Below are 21,192 nucleotides of genomic sequence, written 5' to 3'. Positions count from 1 at the left end.
GTTGTGACCTTCCCTGGAGCCTTGTGGAGAAGGAAGGATATGAATTCCAGTCAAGATGATAATGATAAAGATAATATTATGATGGCAAAAATAATGGCATCTGCACCAGCAGGGGCTCTCCACTAGGGTTTCAGACAGGAACCTGTCAGCTGTACTTGGAGATGCTAGGGGTTCAACCAGGGACGTTCAGGTGCTCTGCCACTGAGCTACAGCCCCCCCCCTCCACCAGCAACTGAATGCCATGTCTTAAAGGTAAAGGTAAAGGTACCCCTGCCCGTACGGACCAGTCTTGACAGACTCTAGGGTTGTGCGCCCATCTCACTCAAAGAGGCCGGGGGCCAGCGCTGTCTGAAGACACTTCCGGGTCACGTGGCCAGCGTGACAACGCTGCTCTGGCGAGCCAGAGCCGCACACGGAAACGCCGTTTATCTTCCCGCTAGTAAGCGGTCCCTATTTATCTACTTGCACCCGAGAGTGCTTTCGAACTGCTAGGTTGGCAGACGCTGGGACAGAACAACGGGAGCGCACCCCGCCGCGGGGATTCGAACCGCCGACCTTTCGATCGGCAAGCCCTAGGTGCTGAGGCTTTAACCCACAGCGCCACCCGCGTCCCATGCCATGTCTTACTCAATACATAATCCATACATAGGCAGCATCTCCACACAGCTTGACCACCCAGCATTAGCCTTGTAAAGACTTCAGCCGTTACTTCAGCCGCTGCGGTCTGCCAAGCGAAAGGTGTGTTGCTCATGATCACTTGACACTATGCAGTTAAGGAAATGATCCCAAGCCTGCACTCTTGCTTAACAGGATCAGCTCAGTGTCCACCTCCCCAGCAGGCATTAGGATATAAGGGTGCTTCTCCTCCACTCTACAAATGATCACAGAGGCCTCCCATTTATTCCCTGTTTGCAATGAAGCTTGAAAGGAACCCTCTGACTGGCAGCCAACTTTTTCAGGCCATGTCGGCGCACTCTGAGTTTCAAGCGAGCGCTGTGGGTGCTGCTACCCCCTTTGCGTCTCTTCTCCCGAAACACGGGAAAGAAAAGATACGCGTGCACTTCATGCTTCCAAGAGATCAGGGTAAAAGTTGGATCCGGCTGACTTACACTGAACCTCGAAAAGCACATAGAGCTGAAAGAGGAAGTGGGGAAGAGAGTCACTTTTCCAGCTTCCTGCTTAAGGCCTGTGGACCTTTTTTACCCCTTTAAAAAGTAGCTGTGCTCGCTACCTTATTGGCCAAGGGTCAACAATACCATGTGTGTGTCCGTGCGCATGCTCAGAGGCTTTGGAGCACCAAGACTGAAAGGGCGCCACCTGACACCACACTGGCGACCGCGTTGTAGTCAACAGATTCTCCCCAAACCTAATTTTAGTCTGGGGAGGGGGGAATTAACTCTCCCACAATTGTGGTTCCCCCAACACACACACCCCAGTATGTGAGAATCTGAGGAATTTCCCCATCATCCGATAAAGGGGAAACAAAGTACAGTGGTACCTCGCAAGATGAATGCCTCGGAAGACGAAAAACTCGCTAGACGAAAGGGTTTTTCATTTTCTGAGTTGCTTCGCAAGACGGATTTCCCTATGGGCTTGCTTCGCAAGACGAAACGTCTTGCGCCTTTTTTTTTTAAACCGCCAATGCATTCCTATGGGAAACTGTCAATACACATTGGTGCTTCGCAAGACGAAAAAACTCATAGAACGAAAAAACTCGCAGAACGAATTAATTTCGTCTTGCGAGGCACCGCTGTACAGCTGCCAGCTGTATTCTGAGGGTGATGAAGCTTTCCCAGAAATCCTATTCATCCGGAAAGTTGACGGGGGGGGGGGGCGGGCAAGAGTCCACAGAGTGGTAAACTGAACTGGCAGAGAAGGTGACACGGGGGAGGAAAGTAAGCAGAGTAGAAAGGAAAGGGAGAAGAGAGCCTGGAATACCCACAGGTGAAAGGAAGTAGAAAAAGGCAAGAAAAATAAAGGGCAAAAAGGGTTTTGAGAAGGTAAGGAGAATGTAGAAGAAGGGATGAGCAAGAGAGAAAGAGGCAGCAGGAAGATACCTGGTGATAGAAAAGATGGCGAAAGAAGGCGAGAGCAATGAGAAGGTGGAAACTGAGAGAGGGGGAAGGCAAGACTAGCGATGCAGGAGAAAAAGTAGAAGTAGCTAAATAGAGAAGAAATGAGAAAGGAGGTGGTGAAAGTTATGGAAAGCGAGAAAGTGACAGAAAGGCTTTCTGATTAAGAAAACGCAACCATTGTAAAAGTGAGCATGACTTCACTACTGAGGAAATGTAATAAGCGAATAGGAAGAGAATCTACCCACTTGATGCTGACACAAAACCCCACACGTACACAATGTAAAAGAATGCTTCACCCCTCTTCCCCAACCTTATACCGCATACAACACTAACGTCTCATATCAAATGTAACTGATCACAAAGAGACTCTACAACCTGAAAAAAGAGACAATGCATGTACTTTTGTAAACCAGGAAAACCTTTTAATAAAATTTATTTTAAAAAGAACTGAGCATGACTTGCCCTCTTGCTTAATGTCTACCATAGCCTTCACTGAAGAGAAAACCCCCAGAAATCAAAAGAGGATACAACTATTAAAAGTGTTCCGAAGTCTGACTAACAATACTTGGAAAACAGCTTCACTTGTTAGCATGCCAATACCTCAGTGCGGCAAGACACTGCCTGGTACTATTAAGTTTAAATCAAAAGTGAAAATGTGAAAGATGGTCTGGTTGGCAGTCCGAAAGGGGTCTCTAGTCTGGACTGGCTGAAGATCACAAAAGCGTGTCTGGGAGCTGGAACTTCCACACAAAGCTTCCAAGACAGAGAACAGATACCTTAGGTTTTTATGTCTAATCTCATAGAATCATAGAATCATAGAATCATAGAATCATAGAGTTGGAAGAGACCACAAGGGTCATCGAGTCCAACCCCCTGCCAAGCAGGAAACACCATCAGAGCACTCCTGACATATGGTTGTCAAGCCTCTGCTTAAAGACCTCCAAAGAAGGAGACTCCACCACACTCCTTGGCAGCAAATTCCACTGTCGAACAGCTCTTACTGTCAGGAAGTTCTTCCTCATGTTTAGGTGGAATCTTCTTTCTTGTAGTTTGAATCCATTGCTCCGTGTCCGCTTCTCTGGAGCAGCAGAAAACAACCTTTCTCCCTCCTCTATGTGACATCCTTTTATATATTTGAACATGGCTATCATATCACCCCTTAACCTCCTCTTCTCCAGGCTAAACATGCCCAGCTCCCTTAGCCGATCCTCATAAGGCATCGTTTCCAGGCCTTTGACCATTTTGGTTGCCCTCCTCTGTACACGTTCTAGTTTGTCAGTGTCCTTCTTGAACTGTGGTGCCCAGAACTGGACACAGTACTCCAGGTGAGGTCTGACCAGAGCAGAATACAGTGGCACTATAACTTCCCTTGATCTAGATGCTATACTCCTATTGATGCAGCCCAGAATTGCATTGGCTTTTTTAGCTGCCGCGTCACACTGTTGGCTCATGTTAAGTTTGTGGTCAACCAAGACTCCTAGATCCTTTTCACATGTACTGCTCTCAAGCCAGGTGTCACCCATCTTGTATTTGTGCCTCTCATTTTTTTTGCCCAAGTGCAATACTTTACATTTCTCCCTGTTAAAATTCATCTTGTTTGTTTTGGCCCAGTTCTCTAATCTGTCAAGATCGTTTTGAAGTGTGATCCTGTCTTCTGGGGTGTTAGCCACCCCTCCCAGTTTGGTGTCATCTGCAAATTTGATCAGGATGCCCTTGAGTCCATCATCCAAGTCGTTGATAAAGATGTTGAATAAGACCGGGCCCAAGACAGAACCCTGTGGCACCCCACTAGTCACTCTTCTCCAGGATGAAGAGGAACCATTGATGAGCACCCTTTGGGTCCGGTCAGTCAGCCAGTTAATCTAGTTTAATCCTCTCTTTTTTTACAATAGGCCAACTGGTCTGAAGTGGCTTGTTATTCTGTAGTACAGTGGTGCCTCACAAGATGAAATTAATTCGTTCTGCGAGTTTTTTCATCTTGTGAATTTTTCGTCTTGCGAAGCACGGTTTCCCATAGGAAATGCATTGGCGGTTTCCCATAGGAATGCATTGACGGTTTTAAGAAAAAGGCGCAAGACGTTTTCGTCTTGCGAAGCAAGCCCATAGGGAAATTCGTCTTGCGAAGCAACTCAAAAAACAAAAAACTCTTTCGTCTTGCGAGTTTTTCGTCTCACGAGGCATTCGTCTTGCGAGGTACCACTGTATATGTTCAGAACCATTTAGAAGGGAACCCTCTAGGTTAGATTACTTTTAAGTAAATTTCTGATTGGCTCCTTACAATATTTAATTTCACAGATTTTGTCACTGGTTGATACCACACTCTTCTCCAAGGAAGGAGGCAGGCTTTTACTGATCTCAAATTCATATAAGTATGTGAAACACCATTGGAGCCATTCAAATCAGGTGACTCAAGGCCCTGCAAGGACTTACAATGGGGGTGGAAGTTGTTGCTAGACTACAATTCCTATGATCACTGGCCATGCTCGCTGGGGCTGATGGGACTTGGGAGTACAACAACATCCAGAAGGCCACAGGCTCCCCCATTCCTGCCTTATACCCCCCTTCCAGAACCTCCTTTCTGCAAGGAACTCTGCACATACTCAGAAACCCATGGCTCTACTCAAACAGGTACAAATGGAACGAGTTAAGTCGCAGCGACTTTTTTTGAGATGTCTGAATGAGGGATCAGTTTCGTCTAATCTTTCCCAGGTTCCAAAAGAAACTTCTGTACAACATAGCAAGAGCTGGCTGTGTTAACAAGCTGTTTCTCTGCAATTTCTCACTAAAAATCTCCCCTGTGAGTTCCAACGAACAGCTACCAAGCCACCACTTTTAAGTGTTTTTCTCCTGCTCTTCAAGATGAAAAAAAGAGTTCTTATGTTTATTTCACAAGGTCTGATTAAAGCCTGTACCTTCTGTACTTTGGAAAAGTAAATCTGGAACACCTTGTGCTTAGTATTTATGGAGTTGGGTTTAACTGAGGGGTCCATTGCCGGAGCCCACCTTGCCAGAGCCCCAAAACTCCTAGGGCATAGAAAACCTCTACAGCCCAAGGGCCAAATTCCCTTGCAAGCAGCCTTCCAGGGGCCACATCCCAGTGGCGGGCAGAGAAATATATATGGAAGGCACAATTCCAGCTATATTCCAGCCACGCCAAAGCCGAGAGGTCAGCACCCACACTTCTCTCTACAAGAAAAGAAGATTCCACCTAAACATTAGGAAGAACTTCCAGACAGTAAGAGCTGTTCGACAGTGGAATTTGCTGCCAAGGAGTGTGGTGGAGTCTCCTTCTTTGGAGGTCTTTAAGCAGAGGCTTGACAACCATATGTCAGGAGTGCTCTGATGGTGTTTCCTGCTTGGCAGGGGGTTGGACTCGATGACCCTTGTGGTCTCTTCCAACTCTATGATTCTATGACTCTCCACCCAGGCAAGCAAGACACAGGTCTAGGACACATTTCAGACAGACACAAGTTCTGGAGGAGGGCAAAGACCAGGGCAAGTGAAGGCCACAGGCTGGGGAAAAGTCTCAAGCCCAGAAGGGAGGCATGCTGAACCACATTCAGCCTCCTGGCCAGAGAGGTTTCCCCACCCCTTTTTGTTTAGTGCATGTCAGGAGGTCCGGCCTAATAGGTGGAAGACTTTCAAGCATGCTTTTTCTCTTTCTTTCTTCTGGAATAAAGACTTCCTCCCCAATGGTCCATCGCAGCCACCAGCAGAGAGCGATAGAAAGAAAAGAGAAAAAGGTGGGAGGCAGGCCTGTGTGTCATGGAACTGCAGGCTCGCTTGCACGCACACAACAACCAGAGGCCAGGATACAAATGTGGGCCTCCCCTATGTGAAACGGAAGCTAAAACTGCTAATGTTAAGTAACGCCAAGAAGAAAAAGATCAAAAGGCTGGACTGCCCTACCAGAGGCTGTGGTTACCCTGCAGCACAGGAAAAAAACGCTCTGAAGGTGGTAAAAGGGTGCTGAACTAAGCTTCCTGGATTTAAAGAGAGAGAGAGAAAATGCACGCACACACAAGTTTCTAGTCCTTATGGCTTCAAAGGCAGGCTTGGAAGAGGCTGGGCAATGGCTGCCAATGTCTCAGGTGACAGCAAGGCGGCCAGATAAAACTACCAGCCTGTGTCTAGCAAAATAGTAAAAATTAAGGGTGCTAAACTAAGCTCTCATGCACATCTTTGCAATGTTTTGTTGCAGCTGGAAAAACTGGCTCTACTGGGTGCAAAGTTTAAATAAAACCTAGACACAGAACATTAATTTATCTCTCTTTTTAAACACAATCTCAGCTATACTGATTGATGCACAAGTGTGCAGAACTACAGAGCAAGGCAGCTGGGGCTTTAAGCGTAGAAAATCCAAATGAGGTTGCCCTGCCCAGCCGCGAGCCTCTGGATTGGTGAGGGCAAGTCAAGTCTCTCTCTTTCTCTCAACCTGAAACCCACCTGAAACCCTACGTTTAAAGCACATGGCTTCCTGGGAACTCTAGTCTGTTACGGGTGTTGGGTGTGAGGCTAAACTACAATTCCCAGGATTCTTTGGGAGAAGTCACGTGCTTAAGATATATGGTGTAGATGTTTATATCAACAATCCAAACGGAACATGTAGAGCATAGTTCCTGAATATTCAAAATACATTTCTTGCAGTTACATTTTGTTCTATTTCCTTGGTTTCCGATCATAAAAAGAGGGCACTGCTGGACCAGGCTCAGAGGCCCACCAAGAGGATCTGGGGACAATAGCTGCTCTCCCCACTTGTATTTCCACCCAGTCTTACTCAGAGGAGTACTGCCTTCCGCATGGAGGCAGAACATAGTCATTTTGGCTAGTAGTTGCTGACAGTCTTATCCTCCATGAATTCGCCACATTTGTCACTTTATGAAAGATAAAGTTCCACCGTGGCTCCGATCTGGTGGAACACTCTGTCACAAGAGACCAGGGCCCTGTGGGACTTGACATCTTTCCGCAGGGCCTGCAAGACAGAACTGTTCCACCAGGCCTTTGGCCAGGGCACAGCCTGACTCCCTCCCTCAGCAATCTTCACGGAGCTCTGGCCCAATGGTTGCCAGTGGCTTGAATTAATTAATTTTATAATGAATGATTTTAGAGTGTTGTTTGTGCTGTACTTTTGTACTGTTTTATTGTTGTTAGCCGCCCTGAGCCCGGCTTCGGCTGGGGAGGGCGGGATATAAATAAAATTTATTATTATTATTATTATTACGCAACCAAAGCAACATAAAGAAAAATAGGGAAAAGTTAAAAAGGGAAGGGGGAGCCTGGGTTAAGGTCTATTTCTGACCATATAAATTGGAAATACAAATCTGAGCTGTGCAAGTCTCAAGAAAACGTGACTGAATGGTCTGGAATTTCTTCTTTGTTCTCATGCTGATACGTCGCCAGTTCAAATAAGGACAAGGAATGTAACCCATCACTGCATGCCAGGCAACTTTCTCCCATCGTGCAACTCAGAGCGAAGCACAAATGGGGTTCCCAAACAGTTGAAAACCCAAGTGCAGACCAGACCCATACCTGCTTAGCTTCAGCGAAGTGGTACAGCCTCATGTGCCTTCAGGGTTTCCCCAAACTTGGGACTCCAGGTGTTATTGGACTACAACTCCCATCTTCCCTAGCTAGCAGGACCAGTAGTCGGGGATGATGGGAATTGTAGTCCAAAACCAGCTTCCAGCACTGAACCGCTATGGGTTGTACCCACTGAAAGTCACTTGATCCAGGGACAGTGCACATATCTATTTTTCTTAATGGTGACGTGGACCATTCATAACGTAAGAATATTCTTCGAAATTGCGAGCAGGGCAGTGGGGTGGGGTAAGTGAAGACAAGCTACAACAATGAACTACAACTTTGTTCACTGCTCATGCTCAGGCTGCACAGAAAAGGGCATTTTGGTTCCTGATTTTATCTGATTGTGCAGCTAAACTATAATGGACAGAGTTCTACAGGATGTGTTGCTAGTGCTGTGAAAGCAGTCAAGATCCAAGGATCCCTAAACATGCACGTCCAGAGGGTGGAGATGTCAGGCACCAACCAACCTGGCGCCTAGCCATCTCCACTTGGTCACAAGTGGCTGATAAAAAGGTAAAGGAACCCCTGACCATTAGGTCCAGTCATGGCTGACTGGGGCTGCGGCGCTCATCTCGCTTTATTGGCCGAGGGAGCCGGTGTACAGCTTCCGGGTCATGTGGCCAGCATGACTAAGCTGCTTCTGGCGAACCAGAGCAGCGCACGGAAACGCCATTTACCTTCCCACTGGAGCGGTACCTATTTATCTACTTGCACTTTGACATGCTTTCGAACTGCTAGGTTGGCAGGAGCAGGGACCGAGCAATGGGAGCTCACCCCGTCACGGGGATTCGAACCACCGACCTGCTGATCAGCAAGTCCTAGGCTCTGTGGATTAACCCACAGCGCCACCCACATCCCTAAGTGGCTGATAGTCAGGTGCAAAATGCACCCGCTAATTTCAAACACTGTGTGTGGCCCCAGGAAAGTTATCCAGAAAGGAATGGATGCGGCCCTTGGGGTGAAAAAGGTTCTTACACACACACACACACACACACACACACACACACACACACTAAGTCATCCAGTAGGAGAGCTTCATGGCTACATGGGGTTGAATCCAACTAAGTTCTACTCAGCATAGACCTAATGCAATGAGCCTATGCTAGTCACGTCTATTGACTTCAATGGATCTCGTCTGCATAAGATTGGTAGCGGAGCCAACCCATGGCTTCTGAACCTACCCTCCCCAGCCCTGGTCAGACACTCCTAACCACACTGGCTCTTGCGCCACCTGATGCCACAGCAAATCTGCTTCAGTCTTTTATAAGGTGCCACAAAACACACTTGTTGGGGTTTCTGCTGAATGAGACCTTACACAGTTTCCCCTTAGGAAAACAAAACTGAACAACACACAGGCATACCACACAATGCAGAAGCTGAGACAGCCCCCCGCCCCAAGGAAAATTGAGTTTCAAAAACAGACACATAATGTTCTTTGTTTCGGGCCCCAAAAGAGGAAGTTTGAGAGAGACACATTTCCAGATACCTAAACGCTGACAGAAAACACAAGCTTTAAGAAACGGGGACCGGGCTCGATCTTACAAGAGAAAAGGGAAAAGAAGGGAGAATAACCAAGGTTATTTCTTGCCTAAGGGATATGGAATGCAAATGAATTGTAGAAACGCCATAATTCTACATTATTCTCTTTTTTAAAAAAGAAAGGTGCATGCAGGTGTGTGTAAATGAGTGTACATGGAGAAAGAGTGACTAAACTTTTTTTTTTTTAGGTAAGGAAATAGAAGGTGCCAGGATTCAAATCTACCTCATGATCCATACTCTGATCTGGAAGTCCTACTGACGGGCTTTCACTGCACATGCTCAGAGGGTCTCCCACTGACTACCACTTTGCAAACAGTTTCTATGATCTGCAAGGAGTTATTGTGTCATTTATCAGAAAGGAGAGAGAGATAGCGGATCCAAGTCAGTCTACCCAAAAAAGCTGCTGCTTGTTTTTTAGTCGTTTAGTCGTGTCCGACTCTTTGTGGCACCATGGACCAGAGCATGCCAGGCGCTCCTGTCTTCCACTGCCTCCCGCAGTTTGGTCAAACTCATGCTGGTAACTTCGAGAACACTGTCCAACCATCTCGTCCTCTGTCGTCCCCTTCTCCCTGTGCCCTCCATCTTTCCCGACATCGGGTCTTTTCCAGGGAGTCTTCTCTTCTCATGAGGTGGCCAAAGTATTCACGATCTGTCCTTCCAGTGAGCACTCAGGGCTGATTTCCTTCAGAATGGAGAGGTTTGATCTTCTTGCAGTCCATGGGACTCTCAAGAGTCTCCTCCAGCACCATAATTCAAAAGCATCAATTCTTTGGCAATCAGCCTTCTTTATAGTCCAGCTCTCACTTCCATACATCACTACTGGGAAAACCATAGCTTTTCGGGAAGGTGATGTCTCTGCTTTCCAAGATGCTATCTAGGTTTGTCATTGCTTTTCTCCCAAGAAGCAGGCGTCTTTTAATTTCGTGACTGCTGTTGCCATCTGCAGTGATCATGGAGCCCAAAAAGTAAAATCTCTCACTGCCTCCATTTCTTCCCCTTCTATTTGCCAGGAGGTGATGGGATCAGTGGCCATGAACTTAGTTGTTTGGTTTTTTTATGTTGAGCTGCTACCTTGCAATAAATGCAAAACTAGCCTGCTGGGGAGCAGATAGAAAAAAAGACTGAGAGCTCCGTCCTTCCTGAAGCAGTCCACTGCATTCCCAATGCCCTGGTGTAGTGGTTAGAATGTCAGACTAGGACCTGGGAGACCAGAGTTCTAATCCCCACTCAGGCATGAAGCCTAATCTGGGTAACCTTGGGCCAGTCACTATCTCTCTGTCCAACCTCCCTCACAGGGCTGTTGTGAGAATAAAATGGTAAAGGGGGGGGGGCGGTTAGAAGCATGTATGCCACCTTGAGTTCCTTAAAGAAAAGATGGGATACAAACATAATGAAGTTAATAGGTACAGAAGACGGATGGAGCAGCCTCTTCTCCCACCTTCTGCCAGCCAGCTCACTCATCTGCATGCCCTTCCATCTCACCTATGGTAAGCAGGCAAGGACTTGAGGAGAATGGAGAGTTAGCACACAGGATTTTCCTACCTTAACTGACAGAGCTTCTTCAGGGTCTCAGGACTGGCGGTGGTGAATATCAACGTCTACTGGACCAGGTTCAAAGGGGGCCCTCCTAGTCCAGCATCCTGTTCTCACAGGGGCCTACTGGATCCCCACGATGGCAAACCCATAAGCAGGACCCAAATGCAACAGTGCTCTCCCCACCTGCTATTCCCAGCAACTGGTGTCCAGAGGCCAAGTGCCTCCAACAGCAAAGATCACAGCCATTGTGGCTGATGGCCAACGATACCTTTATCCTCCAAGTTCATGTTGTCTAATTCTCGTACAAAGCCATCAAGCTGGGTGGCCATTGCCACAACTTGTGGGAGCAGGTTCCATCCTGTAATTCAATAGCTCTGCTACCTGAGAGCCAAGTGCCAGGAGACTGAAGCTACATGCAAAGTCTAGGCAAGTGGTTCTCAAACTTTTTTTTGAGCAAAAGCTGGCTTGAGGCACATCAGGTTTTTTTTGTTGATAAGAAATACACTGGAAAACAAAAAACTATATTATACTGAAATGCTTAAATGTTTCTTTGATTGTCCTTGAATCTTCCCATCCTCTCCTGGCACACCACCCACTTTAGGTCTAGGGCTAGGCTCTCCCCATGCCATATAGGCCCTCCTTAAAGAGCTGCCTTGCAGCCAGACAGACCATTGCCCAACAAAGACCAGTACTGCCAATCTGGCTATTGGCTCTTCCCAGTTACAGGCAAAGATGGACCTTCCCTGTTCCTATTACCTAAGAATCCTGGTTTATGGCCTGGAACAACCTCCTTGCCAAACTCATATATGCAAATCTGGACTCGCCAGGGAGACTTCAAAGAATGTGCAGAGGGGGGTTGTGGGGGGGCCCTGTGAGCTAGCCCCTCTCCCACCATCCCTCCCCCTCAATTCCATGCATTTGACATTAAGTACATATTTCCCTCCAAAACATTTCTTATTGAGTTTTAACATACAGACCTGATGCACACACATTCTATATATGTGCCGATTTGCTTTGAGTGTGCAGAGCTCCTGAGGAGAGAGCCTTGCCCAATCAGGGCCCCATCCCACACGAAGCTCCACACATGCATCAGTGCAACTACATAGAACTCCTTCTAATGCACATCAAATGTGCAGATGTGAGAGGAGCATGTTTGTGGGCACAATGGTGCAGCCCCCTCACCCCATTATTGTCCATATCTCAGCTGGTAGAGAGCACGAGACTCTTAATCTCAGGGTTGTGGGTTCAAGCCCCACGTTGGGCAAAAGACTCATGCATTGCAAAAGATGACCTTCGTGGTCCGTTTCAACTCTACAATTCTATGAAATCATCAGTCAGATTTTATTTGTCTACCAAATGCAGATTACAGCCAGAAAAACCACATCTGGGACATCGCTATTTGTAAAAAAAAGAGAGGAGAGAGACCGGGTTTCCACCACATACCTTTAGCAGGGTCTCTACACTCAGACAATCAAAATCCAATTACCAATTACATACATTCTCAAGCCACGCAGAGTAGCTCGACTTCTGCACTGCAATTATGCTTTTCAAAAACTTTCTTCTCCACATCGTTCGCCCCCCATGTAATCCCTGCATGGTGCCAGTGATTCCCGGAGATTGACCTTCTGTATGCAAAGCACATGCTCTACCACTGAGCAACAGCTCTTCCCAAATAGGAACATAGGAAGCTGCCTTATAGCGTATCAGAGCACTGATCCATTTGCTTCAATATTGTCCACACAGATTGGCTGTGAGTTTGTTTTACTTAATCCTGCTGCCTTGAGATGTCGGTGGGCGGCTAGACTTGGGACATTTTTCATGCAAAGTATGTGCTCTGCCAGAGCCCTACCTTCTATCCCCAAAGGTAGAGGGCAGAGGTTCTGCTGGAAAATGTAGGGATTTGTCCCACTCCCACCACTACCCTTGCACACTAAGCAAGAGCCACAGATTTGAACCAATTCCCTGGCTGAGGGTCTTTCAGATAAGCTGTTCCCATGAGCTTCCAATGAACTCCAGCATATGCACATACCCCTTTGCAATGACACCGTGTTCAAAATTAGCTAGGCGCCAGCGTGTTTTGCATCTGGCACAGGTCTAATTGCGACCATGTAGAGATCTCTGGATGCCAGGATGGCGACTAGGGAAATTAAAATGTCCCTTAGAGAAGGATCTGAAATATTTCCCTTGAAGCTTGGATTTGTTTTATTCTGCATAGTTTTATTCGATGTCTTAATGTGTTATAAACTGAGATTTGTTCTTTAAAATATAAAGTGGTACAGAAATGAAATGGACAACAACCACCATCAATGGGGGGGAAATGGTGCCTAGACATTCTGTAAGCTAGGTTTAAGGTGCCATTTGGCAATTGGATATCTGAGCCTCTAACACTGAATGACACCTAATTCCAGATGGAAGCAAGCAAGCTCTGATTTCATGCTGGTCACAGAAATGCAAACTGTACAAGCTCCACAACCATGAGCTTGTATTTGTCTTCACCACCAGCAACTTCATTACAGTAGCACCTCGGCTTATGTTACCCTCGGGTAATGTAAACTTCGGGTTGTGAAAGCGGCAAACCCGGAAGTGTTTCACCATGCCTGCATGCGCAGAAGCGCTCTACTGCACTGCGCACAGGCACAGAAGCGGTCCCTCCGGTTGCGGAAACCTTGGGATCCAACCGGAGCTCTGGAACGGATCCCATCCGCAACCGGAGGTACCCCTGTATTTTCATCCCAAAGAGCTCAGAGTGGCAAATGTGTTTCGTAGCTCCCATCCACTTTATCCACACAAACAGTGTAAATAAGGTATGGTCAGGCTTAGAGGAAAGATAAAGAGCCTGGTGCCCACAGATGTTGCACTTTATCAGCCCCAGTCAGCAAGGGCAACGACAGATGATGCTGGGAGCTTTGGTCCAGCAACAAATGGAGGGACACAGTGTCCCTGCTTGTCAGGGCTGGTCACTGGCATAGCCTTGTCAAGGTGCACAAGGAAAACTAAGCCAGAAATTCTGCCCATTCTTTTCTTTTGAGGCACAGGAATAAGGGTGTAGGCATTTGGGCCTTCGGAGCTATGCTGTAGCTAGGCCTGCCCATTTTGGAACAGGTCCCAGTTATCTTGCCCTGCTACTCAGAGACATGGAGAGGCCAGAAGATGAAGCACTTCCTGTCCTGACGGAGTTTTGCTTTTCCCCAAAACAAATCCTTCTCATTGGCTTGCATTCTAACAAACAGCACCATGACAAATTGCTTAGTGCTTTGCGGGAGAGCCCCAGAGCCTGTTGCTTAGTTTATATGCTAGCAACTGCCTTCGCCACTGCATTAGCTACAACACTGCCTCCTGCACACGTGGGGCTGGTGAAAAGAGTTTCAGATAGGATACATAAGATAGTAGCCTATGGCCCAAGGAGTTGCATGCAGACTTCATGCCTTGGCAGCTCCAGGAAGAGATGCATGAGATCCCCAGCAGCAGCCACCACCTGGATAAACTGGGGGGGGGGGGACCCTTTGGCCCATGGGCCAAATTTGTCTCAATACAAGTTTCCCAAAACCACACCCACCCGCCCCCCACGCCAGATGTCAAATGCATCACCAGATGCATGGTAGGTACAGACACCTGTCAGTTGGCTGGGCAACTGAGCTCCCTGTGGGAAACTCAATTGTGCAGCCAATCCCTGCACAGCGCAGGCTTGAAGTCAGGGCCCATCAATGGTGAAGCAGTGATTCCAAATCTGCTGATCAGCAGCGCCTCAAAGCAGCATGCAGGCCTCTTTAAAAGTGTCATGCGGTGCTTTGATGTCCTGGGGGTCATTGATCACCGCCTGATGTCATTGTGATGTCAGATTCAGCCCATGAAGGGTATGTGAGATAAAAATTTGGCCTGCAGGTCAAAATCCGGCTTCCCGCTCCCTGGGGTAGATGGTGGTGTTAGACAAGCTACCTAAAGCAGCAGCTATGTTCATACATCACAATAACCCAGGGTTGCTGGCTTATTATGGCTCATCAGGAACAGTAGGATATACATGGAATCAATCAATGCCTCAACACAAAGCTAACAGGACCAAACAACAGCTTCTCGCAGCCCTAGCACATTTATTTTTCTCACCATGGTAGGCAGAGCCGTCGCCTCTGTGATTCAGGAACATAAACTAAGGCAGTGACAGGGAACCCTGTGGCCCTCCAGATATTGGTGAACTACAACTCCCATAACCCATGTGCAACACCCGTGTCAGCTGAGGTTGGTGGGAGTCCAACAACATTCGGTGGTCCAGAGAGTCCCCATCTCTAAACAAACAGCAGAGTTTTAATAAACGGTGCAGTTTTTGTAATTTGATGTTTCTTTTTGAAATTATGAAAGTGTACAATGTTGTTTCTCCCCACTGCCTAAGGCAGGGTCTGGGGAACCCTTCACCCTCCAGATGTTGGACTGCATCTTCCATTGTTAAGGCAAGCTCCTCCCCAATATTTTTTATTATAAACAGTGTACTTTTTTTTAATAAATCAACTGATCATCCCTGATCAATGGCCATGCTAACAGGAGCTGATGGGAGTTGTGAGTCCAACAAACACCTGGAGGGACGCAGGTGCAAGAGGTAAAAGACCAAGGAACAGTGTTTTCATTTCATGCAACTGTCAGAATTTGTTGCAGCATAGAGCCAGTAGGGCAGAGTACTTTAGAGTGGCAGACTAGGGCTGGGGGGGGGGGGCGTCCTCAGGTTCAAATCTACACTCAGGTGGGCAAACTTCAGCCAGTCACTATCGCTGAGCCTGGCCTACCTCACAGGGCTCTAATGGAGGGAACATACATACCTTTGTTAAAAGGTAGCATCATGATGACAGGGAAGAATCATTTGGGAAAGGATGAGCAGCTTTATCTGTTCCCACCCTAGCACATAAGAATTGGTTAGAGGGCACACATGCATCACTGCCATTCATTAAAAACATTGACAGTTTTGGATTGTATTAGTCGCACCCAAGAGTAGGTCCATTTAAATGAATGAGATGACTGACAGGTCTCTTCATTTCAAGAGGTCTACCTGGAGTAGAACTCAGCTGGATACAACCCAGATGAGTACACTGACCACATTCTCACACAGCACAGCAAGATATGATGGCCAGTGTTAGAAACTGAGATATGAAAGCTAGGAGCTAAATGGCACCTTAAACCTAGGTTATGGGCCTAGACAATGGAGTGTCTAGGCACGCTTTTTAATAACAAGAATACAAAGCTGAAAATGAATGAACAGCAGCTAAAATTTTATCTTCATTTTTCACATAGTCTAGTCTGCATCCTAACACTGCAAAAAAACAAAGCCCTACTTCCCCTCCCTGCCCACCTAATATTATTCTGAGGGTCCCTTCTCCAGTCTTCAGAGAGTGGCTGGAAGTGGAGAGGCAGAAAAAGGCCCTGCTTTCCTTCCAGAAGTGGTAGTTTTAATCTGAAATTTTAGGCGCAATACTGCACCCTGAGCTCAGAAACTGCTTGCATTAATGAAATTCCCTGTCACAAAACTGCGCTTAGAACAATGGAAGTTTCGAACGCTGATGATGGGCACTAGAACGCCCCACAAAGACAAACAGAAGACAGCAACATTCCAAAGATCATCACAAATCTAAAATACCTGAGCAAGTAGGAAGGTCTTCAGCTGGCACCTAAAAAGCTTGCAAGGTGGACACCAGATGTGCCCCCCATGAAGAGAGGATCCCTAAGTTTAGCTGCCCCCCCCTTCGTGAAAGCTTGAGGTACATTTGAGAAGGGTAAATTTGAGAAGAACTCTAACAGAAGATCTGAAGATGCATGCAGGCTGATAATACTACATAAACCATAATCACTGCAAAACTACAGAAAGTCAAATATCACTGCGCATCAACCAGCACTAAATAATCCAGAAAGGATAACCAACTAAAAGCATTCGGGACCAGCCGTGTTTGGGGACAAACCTCTATTACAAGTTAATTCCTCCCTGCCCCCAGCTCCAACAGCAAAATCGAAATTCTGAGCCCTATCAGTTGAAGACAAAGGATAAAGTGCACCAGTAGGAAACAACACAGAAAGGAGCCATTAGTGAAGCACATAGGAGCAATTTCTTCCAGGAACCAGTCACAGGTCCAACTTGTAAGCAGGCTTGGCCAACCTGGAGCCGTCAAGATGTTTTGAACCACATCTGGCAGGTGGAAGTTGTAGCTCAAAACATCTGGAAGGCACCAGGTTGGCCTAGAAACCCACAAAGTGTGCATGGTGTATCATCCCCCCCCAACCTCCTCCTCAGATGCCCATCCTCTCATTTCAACTCAGAGAATGCCCCTGCTGCAAGAGGAATAACCCCAACCAAATACCACTCCCTCTTGAAATCAGCCAATCGCTAGGCTCCTTTTGCACCTGGCTATTGGCCACTTGCAACCAAGTGAAGATGCCCAGGCACCAGGATGGCATCTGACACCTCCACCATCTGGAGAGGAATGCCTAGGGATCGGTGGATCTTTTCACACACTAGCAACACATTTCATTTATTGCTCATCACATAGGGAATGTTTATTAAGAAACCAATAAACATTTCTCCTCCTCTCCTCCAAATCAGAGACATCTCACCTCACACCTTCCTAGTTTTATTATGTTTTTATATATGTTGGAAGCCACCCAGAGTGGCTGGGGCAACCCAGTCAGATGGGCGGGGTACTAATAAAAATTATTATTAATAGTTAACAGAGGACCAACCATTTCCCTCTTCCTTCCTAACTCACCCCTTTAACCCTGGCCTTTGACAGGTAAGACATTTTTGTGGGACCCATCCCATCTTCCATTTTTGTTTTACTCTGTACACTGCTACATTTGCTCAGGATTGCTTTGTTTTAATAGCTGCATCTGAAAATCGTTTTACTTGCATGATTACATTGCTGTAACTCAATTTGGAACTTCACAGCTGAGGGAAAGTGGTTTTTTAAAAATAAAACATACTTAAGAATTACTGAAATCAACCCAAGATAGCCAGTGCCATTATTTTCAACAGGTCTACTCAGTGTTTTTCTTCTTTTAAAAAAATGTACCAGTACTGCGTACGCTTGAGTACCCCCAGGGGAAAAAAAAGCACTGGGCCTTCTCTGAGCGGGGCCAGCACTGGATCCGACCCATAACTGCTTTCAACTCACCAAACTGTGTTTCTGTGTGTATTTGTTAATGTTTTGTATCATTGGCTAATGGCACAATGTATTCTAATGATTTCAAATATAAGCGAATAACAACGACGAGGAAGAGAGTTGTGCATCATTTGCTAATGGCAAAGTATGCGTTTGTGTTGCCAGATGCGTTGCGACGTGAACAACAACAACAACAAAGTGGAGGGGGGAGAGGAGGAGGAGGAGAATGCACACCCCTCCTCCCTCCACTAAAGCGGGTGTGGGGAAGCCCCACATCTGGGGCAGAAAGGCAAAGATGCCCCCACCCCACCCCGGACCCACAACTGAGAAGGAGGTTGCAAGCAGAAGGCAAAGGCACTCACCGTCCATGTTGGCAGCCTGGAAGCCCCCCTGGGGCAGAGAGTCCCCCATGCCAGTTGGGTGGGGAAGGTGCGGGGGGGACACCACCGCCACGCAGGCCCTCGGGAGCAGGAGAAGAGGCGCCTCCAAGGAAGGAAAGAAGCCAGCCTAGAAGCCGTCGGTGGTAGGCGGCAGGCCCTGGCTCCCTCCCCGCCCCCTGAGTCCCACTACTACTACTACGGCGCAGCAGGAAAGGGCGCTCGCAGGCGGCGGTCGGAGGCGAGACACGCAGGCGCACCCAGCCCGCTCCGCTGGAACCTCGGCGGCAGCAGCAGCAGCAGCAGCAGCAACGCCTCGGGGCCGGAGGAACCACCACCACCCCGCCCCACGTGACCCCGCCGCCTGCCGGGAAGGCGCCGCCTCGCGCCGCTTCTCGCTCGCGCCTCTCGCACTCATCCTCGCCACCCCCCCGCCCGCCTCTTATGCAAATCGCGGGCCTAAGGGATCGGGCGCAAGTGCCTTACCTGGCTCAGGAGGGAAAGGGAACCTCCGAGGAGAGCCCAACCTGGATTCTGTTGCGTTTTATTTTTTAAAAAAGCAATAATAAATATTTTATTAGTGTTATGTTGCGGGTGACAATGTTTTATTCTGTGAAGCGCCCTGAGATTTTATGAGGAAGGCTGAGATATATAAATCTTAAGAAATTAAAAAGTATGCAAGCACAAGAAGCGTTGTGCGTCCCAACATCCTCGCTTCTCATGAGCCTCTCAGAAAATAATAAAAGGAGAGGAAAGCAAGGAGACGACCTATGAAGGGGTTGCGGGGTGGAGAGGCAACATAACAAAAGCTATGTAATACGAGGAATGAATTAAAAGGAAATATATTTGAAATATACTCGGAGTTCTGTAGTGATTTCATGCTCTCTATTGCAGCTTGTAAAACAGTGATTGAATTGTCCCCCAAACCTCAGGCTTTTATATACATTATTTACACAATGAGTCCCATCTGATTGGCTGATTTTGCTTCCCTCCTGGAGCCTGATTGGTCTTTTCCTGCAGGCCAATCAGTTGCACTCTAGATGCTACCAGCCTAATAGGCTGATTAACTTCCTCCTGGAGCCTGATTGGTCTTTTCCTGCAAGCCAATCAGTTGCTGCAGTCTAGGATCCCACTTGCCTATTGTTCTAAGATCCAAGCTTAGTAAGGTAAAGGTAAAGGGGTAAAGGGACCCCTGACCATTAGGTCCAGTCGTGGCCGACTCTGGGGTTGCGGCGCTCATCTCACTTTTTTGGCCAAGGAAGCCGTGCACGGAAACGTCGTTTACCTTCCCGCCAGAGTGGTACCTATTTATCTACTTGCACTTTGATGTGTTTTCAAACTGCTAGGTTGGCAGGAGCAGGGACCGAGCAACGGGAGCTCACCCTGTCGCGGGGATTCGAACTGCTGACCTGATCGACAAGTCCTAGGCTCTGTGGTTTAACCCGCAGTGCCACCCGCATCCCATAGCTTAGTACATAACACCATTGCTTAGTGCATAACACCATTGTTATAAGGAGGAGGAACAAAGGATAGAATCATCTTGGCTGCTGGCTGCAGTTGCCATCCAGAGACTGTGGAGCATGACTCTAGGACTCAAGCTGTCCAAAGCTATGAGAGAAGCAGGGAGATGTGCTCTGGTGATCTAATACTGTGTTCACTTCCATCCTAGGCTCAGGTTGTATTTATTTCAACAAGCCATTTATCTCATAGTCTCCATAGTCTCTTGTGCCTCTTTTTATCCAAAGGAACACAGACCCTGGGTAAATGCTGGGACTAGGGGTGGCGCCCAACCTTTGTGTTCTTTATTTTCCATAAATGTTAAAAAAAAAAGGGCCCACCTTTCAATAAATTTCAAACTGAATACTTATAGTTGTTTTTAAAATAAATGAATAAATACTAAAAACAAAACATAACTTAAGCCAGGGTTGTTTATTCTTTCTTGGTTCTGGAGCAAAGGTTTTCCTCTCTGCTCTTTAATTAGACTGTTTGGGTGGCCAGCAACTGCTTTCTGAAAAGCAGTCATCAGTTACATAATGCTATCAGTAACATGTCATCAGTAACATAAATTATAGCTGTGTTATCTGTATTTCATCAGTGCAAGGAGGCTCTGCAAACCCTTTGCAAGTACCTGACAATGCCAGCCTCGGACATGGGCCCTGATTTATCACATACAGGCATTTATGCATGGAGCTCAAAATGATCTACACGATTCCTTATCCATTGCTAAGGTCACCTAGTGAGCTTCATAACCAAATTGGGAGTTTGAACCTGGGTATCCGCTAGTATTCCTATTTTCATCTGTGAAATGTGAAGATATTATTTTATTATGGTGAAAAGGGAAAGCACTTCTGGACACCTTGAATGCATTCACCTCACTCTCCATGTGACTACAGCCAACACTGACACACATCTAGTATTAGGAGCAGTTTTCTGGTCAAATTATGTCTATCCATGGAAATGCATATGCAAAAGCTTGCTTACAATTTTGTAGTTATTTGCTTGTTTTTTCGACTAACAAAGGTCTTACTTTTTTATCTATGTATGGAATGGAATTCTAATGGGCAAAAAACTACAACAACCCAGCGCGCAGCTTGTAGTTGCACACAGAATTGTTATCTGTTGGTGAGAGCCTTGAGTAATAGAGTGAAAAGTCCCTGGTTCACTCCCTGGCATCTACAGTTAAAAGGGTCAGATAGCCAGGGATAGAAAAACTGTTATCTGGCTGAGACCTTGGTCAGCTGCCACAGTAGACTAGCCTAATGAGTTTACAAAAGGCAGCTTCTTTTTAGACATGCTAAGTGACTGCTTTCACTTTGCTTTAGTGGTCCTCAGAACAACAACAAAATCCAAATTGGGAATTGGTGTATTTTTATTGGTGAAAGGGTTGGTTAATTTTGCAGCCAACTTCTGTATGTTTTATATTATTGCAAAATTCTCAGCACATATCCAGTC

General features: G+C 46.9%; 1 protein-coding gene across 1 annotated transcript in view; it reads right to left on the bottom strand.

Annotated features, from left to right (window-relative positions):
• RELA (RELA proto-oncogene, NF-kB subunit) overlaps window positions 1-18,675 on the bottom strand; it is a 34,374-nt gene extending 15,699 nt beyond the window's left edge. Inside the window, exon 1 of the mRNA XM_083416358.1 lies at window positions 18,226-18,675. Within this exon, the coding sequence (XP_083272484.1) occupies window positions 18,226-18,274 (49 nt within the window). The 5' untranslated portion in view covers window positions 18,275-18,675. The remainder of the gene's footprint in view (window positions 1-18,225) is intronic.
• Between the last annotated feature and the right edge of the window lie 2,517 nt (window positions 18,676-21,192).

Source organism: Podarcis tiliguerta, assembly GCF_965153285.1.
Source record: "Podarcis tiliguerta genome assembly, chromosome: 16".
Taxonomy (NCBI): domain Eukaryota; kingdom Metazoa; phylum Chordata; class Lepidosauria; order Squamata; family Lacertidae; genus Podarcis; species Podarcis tiliguerta.
The sequence above is the reverse complement of the archived record's forward strand: the minus strand, read 5'-3'. Positions and strand labels throughout refer to the sequence as shown.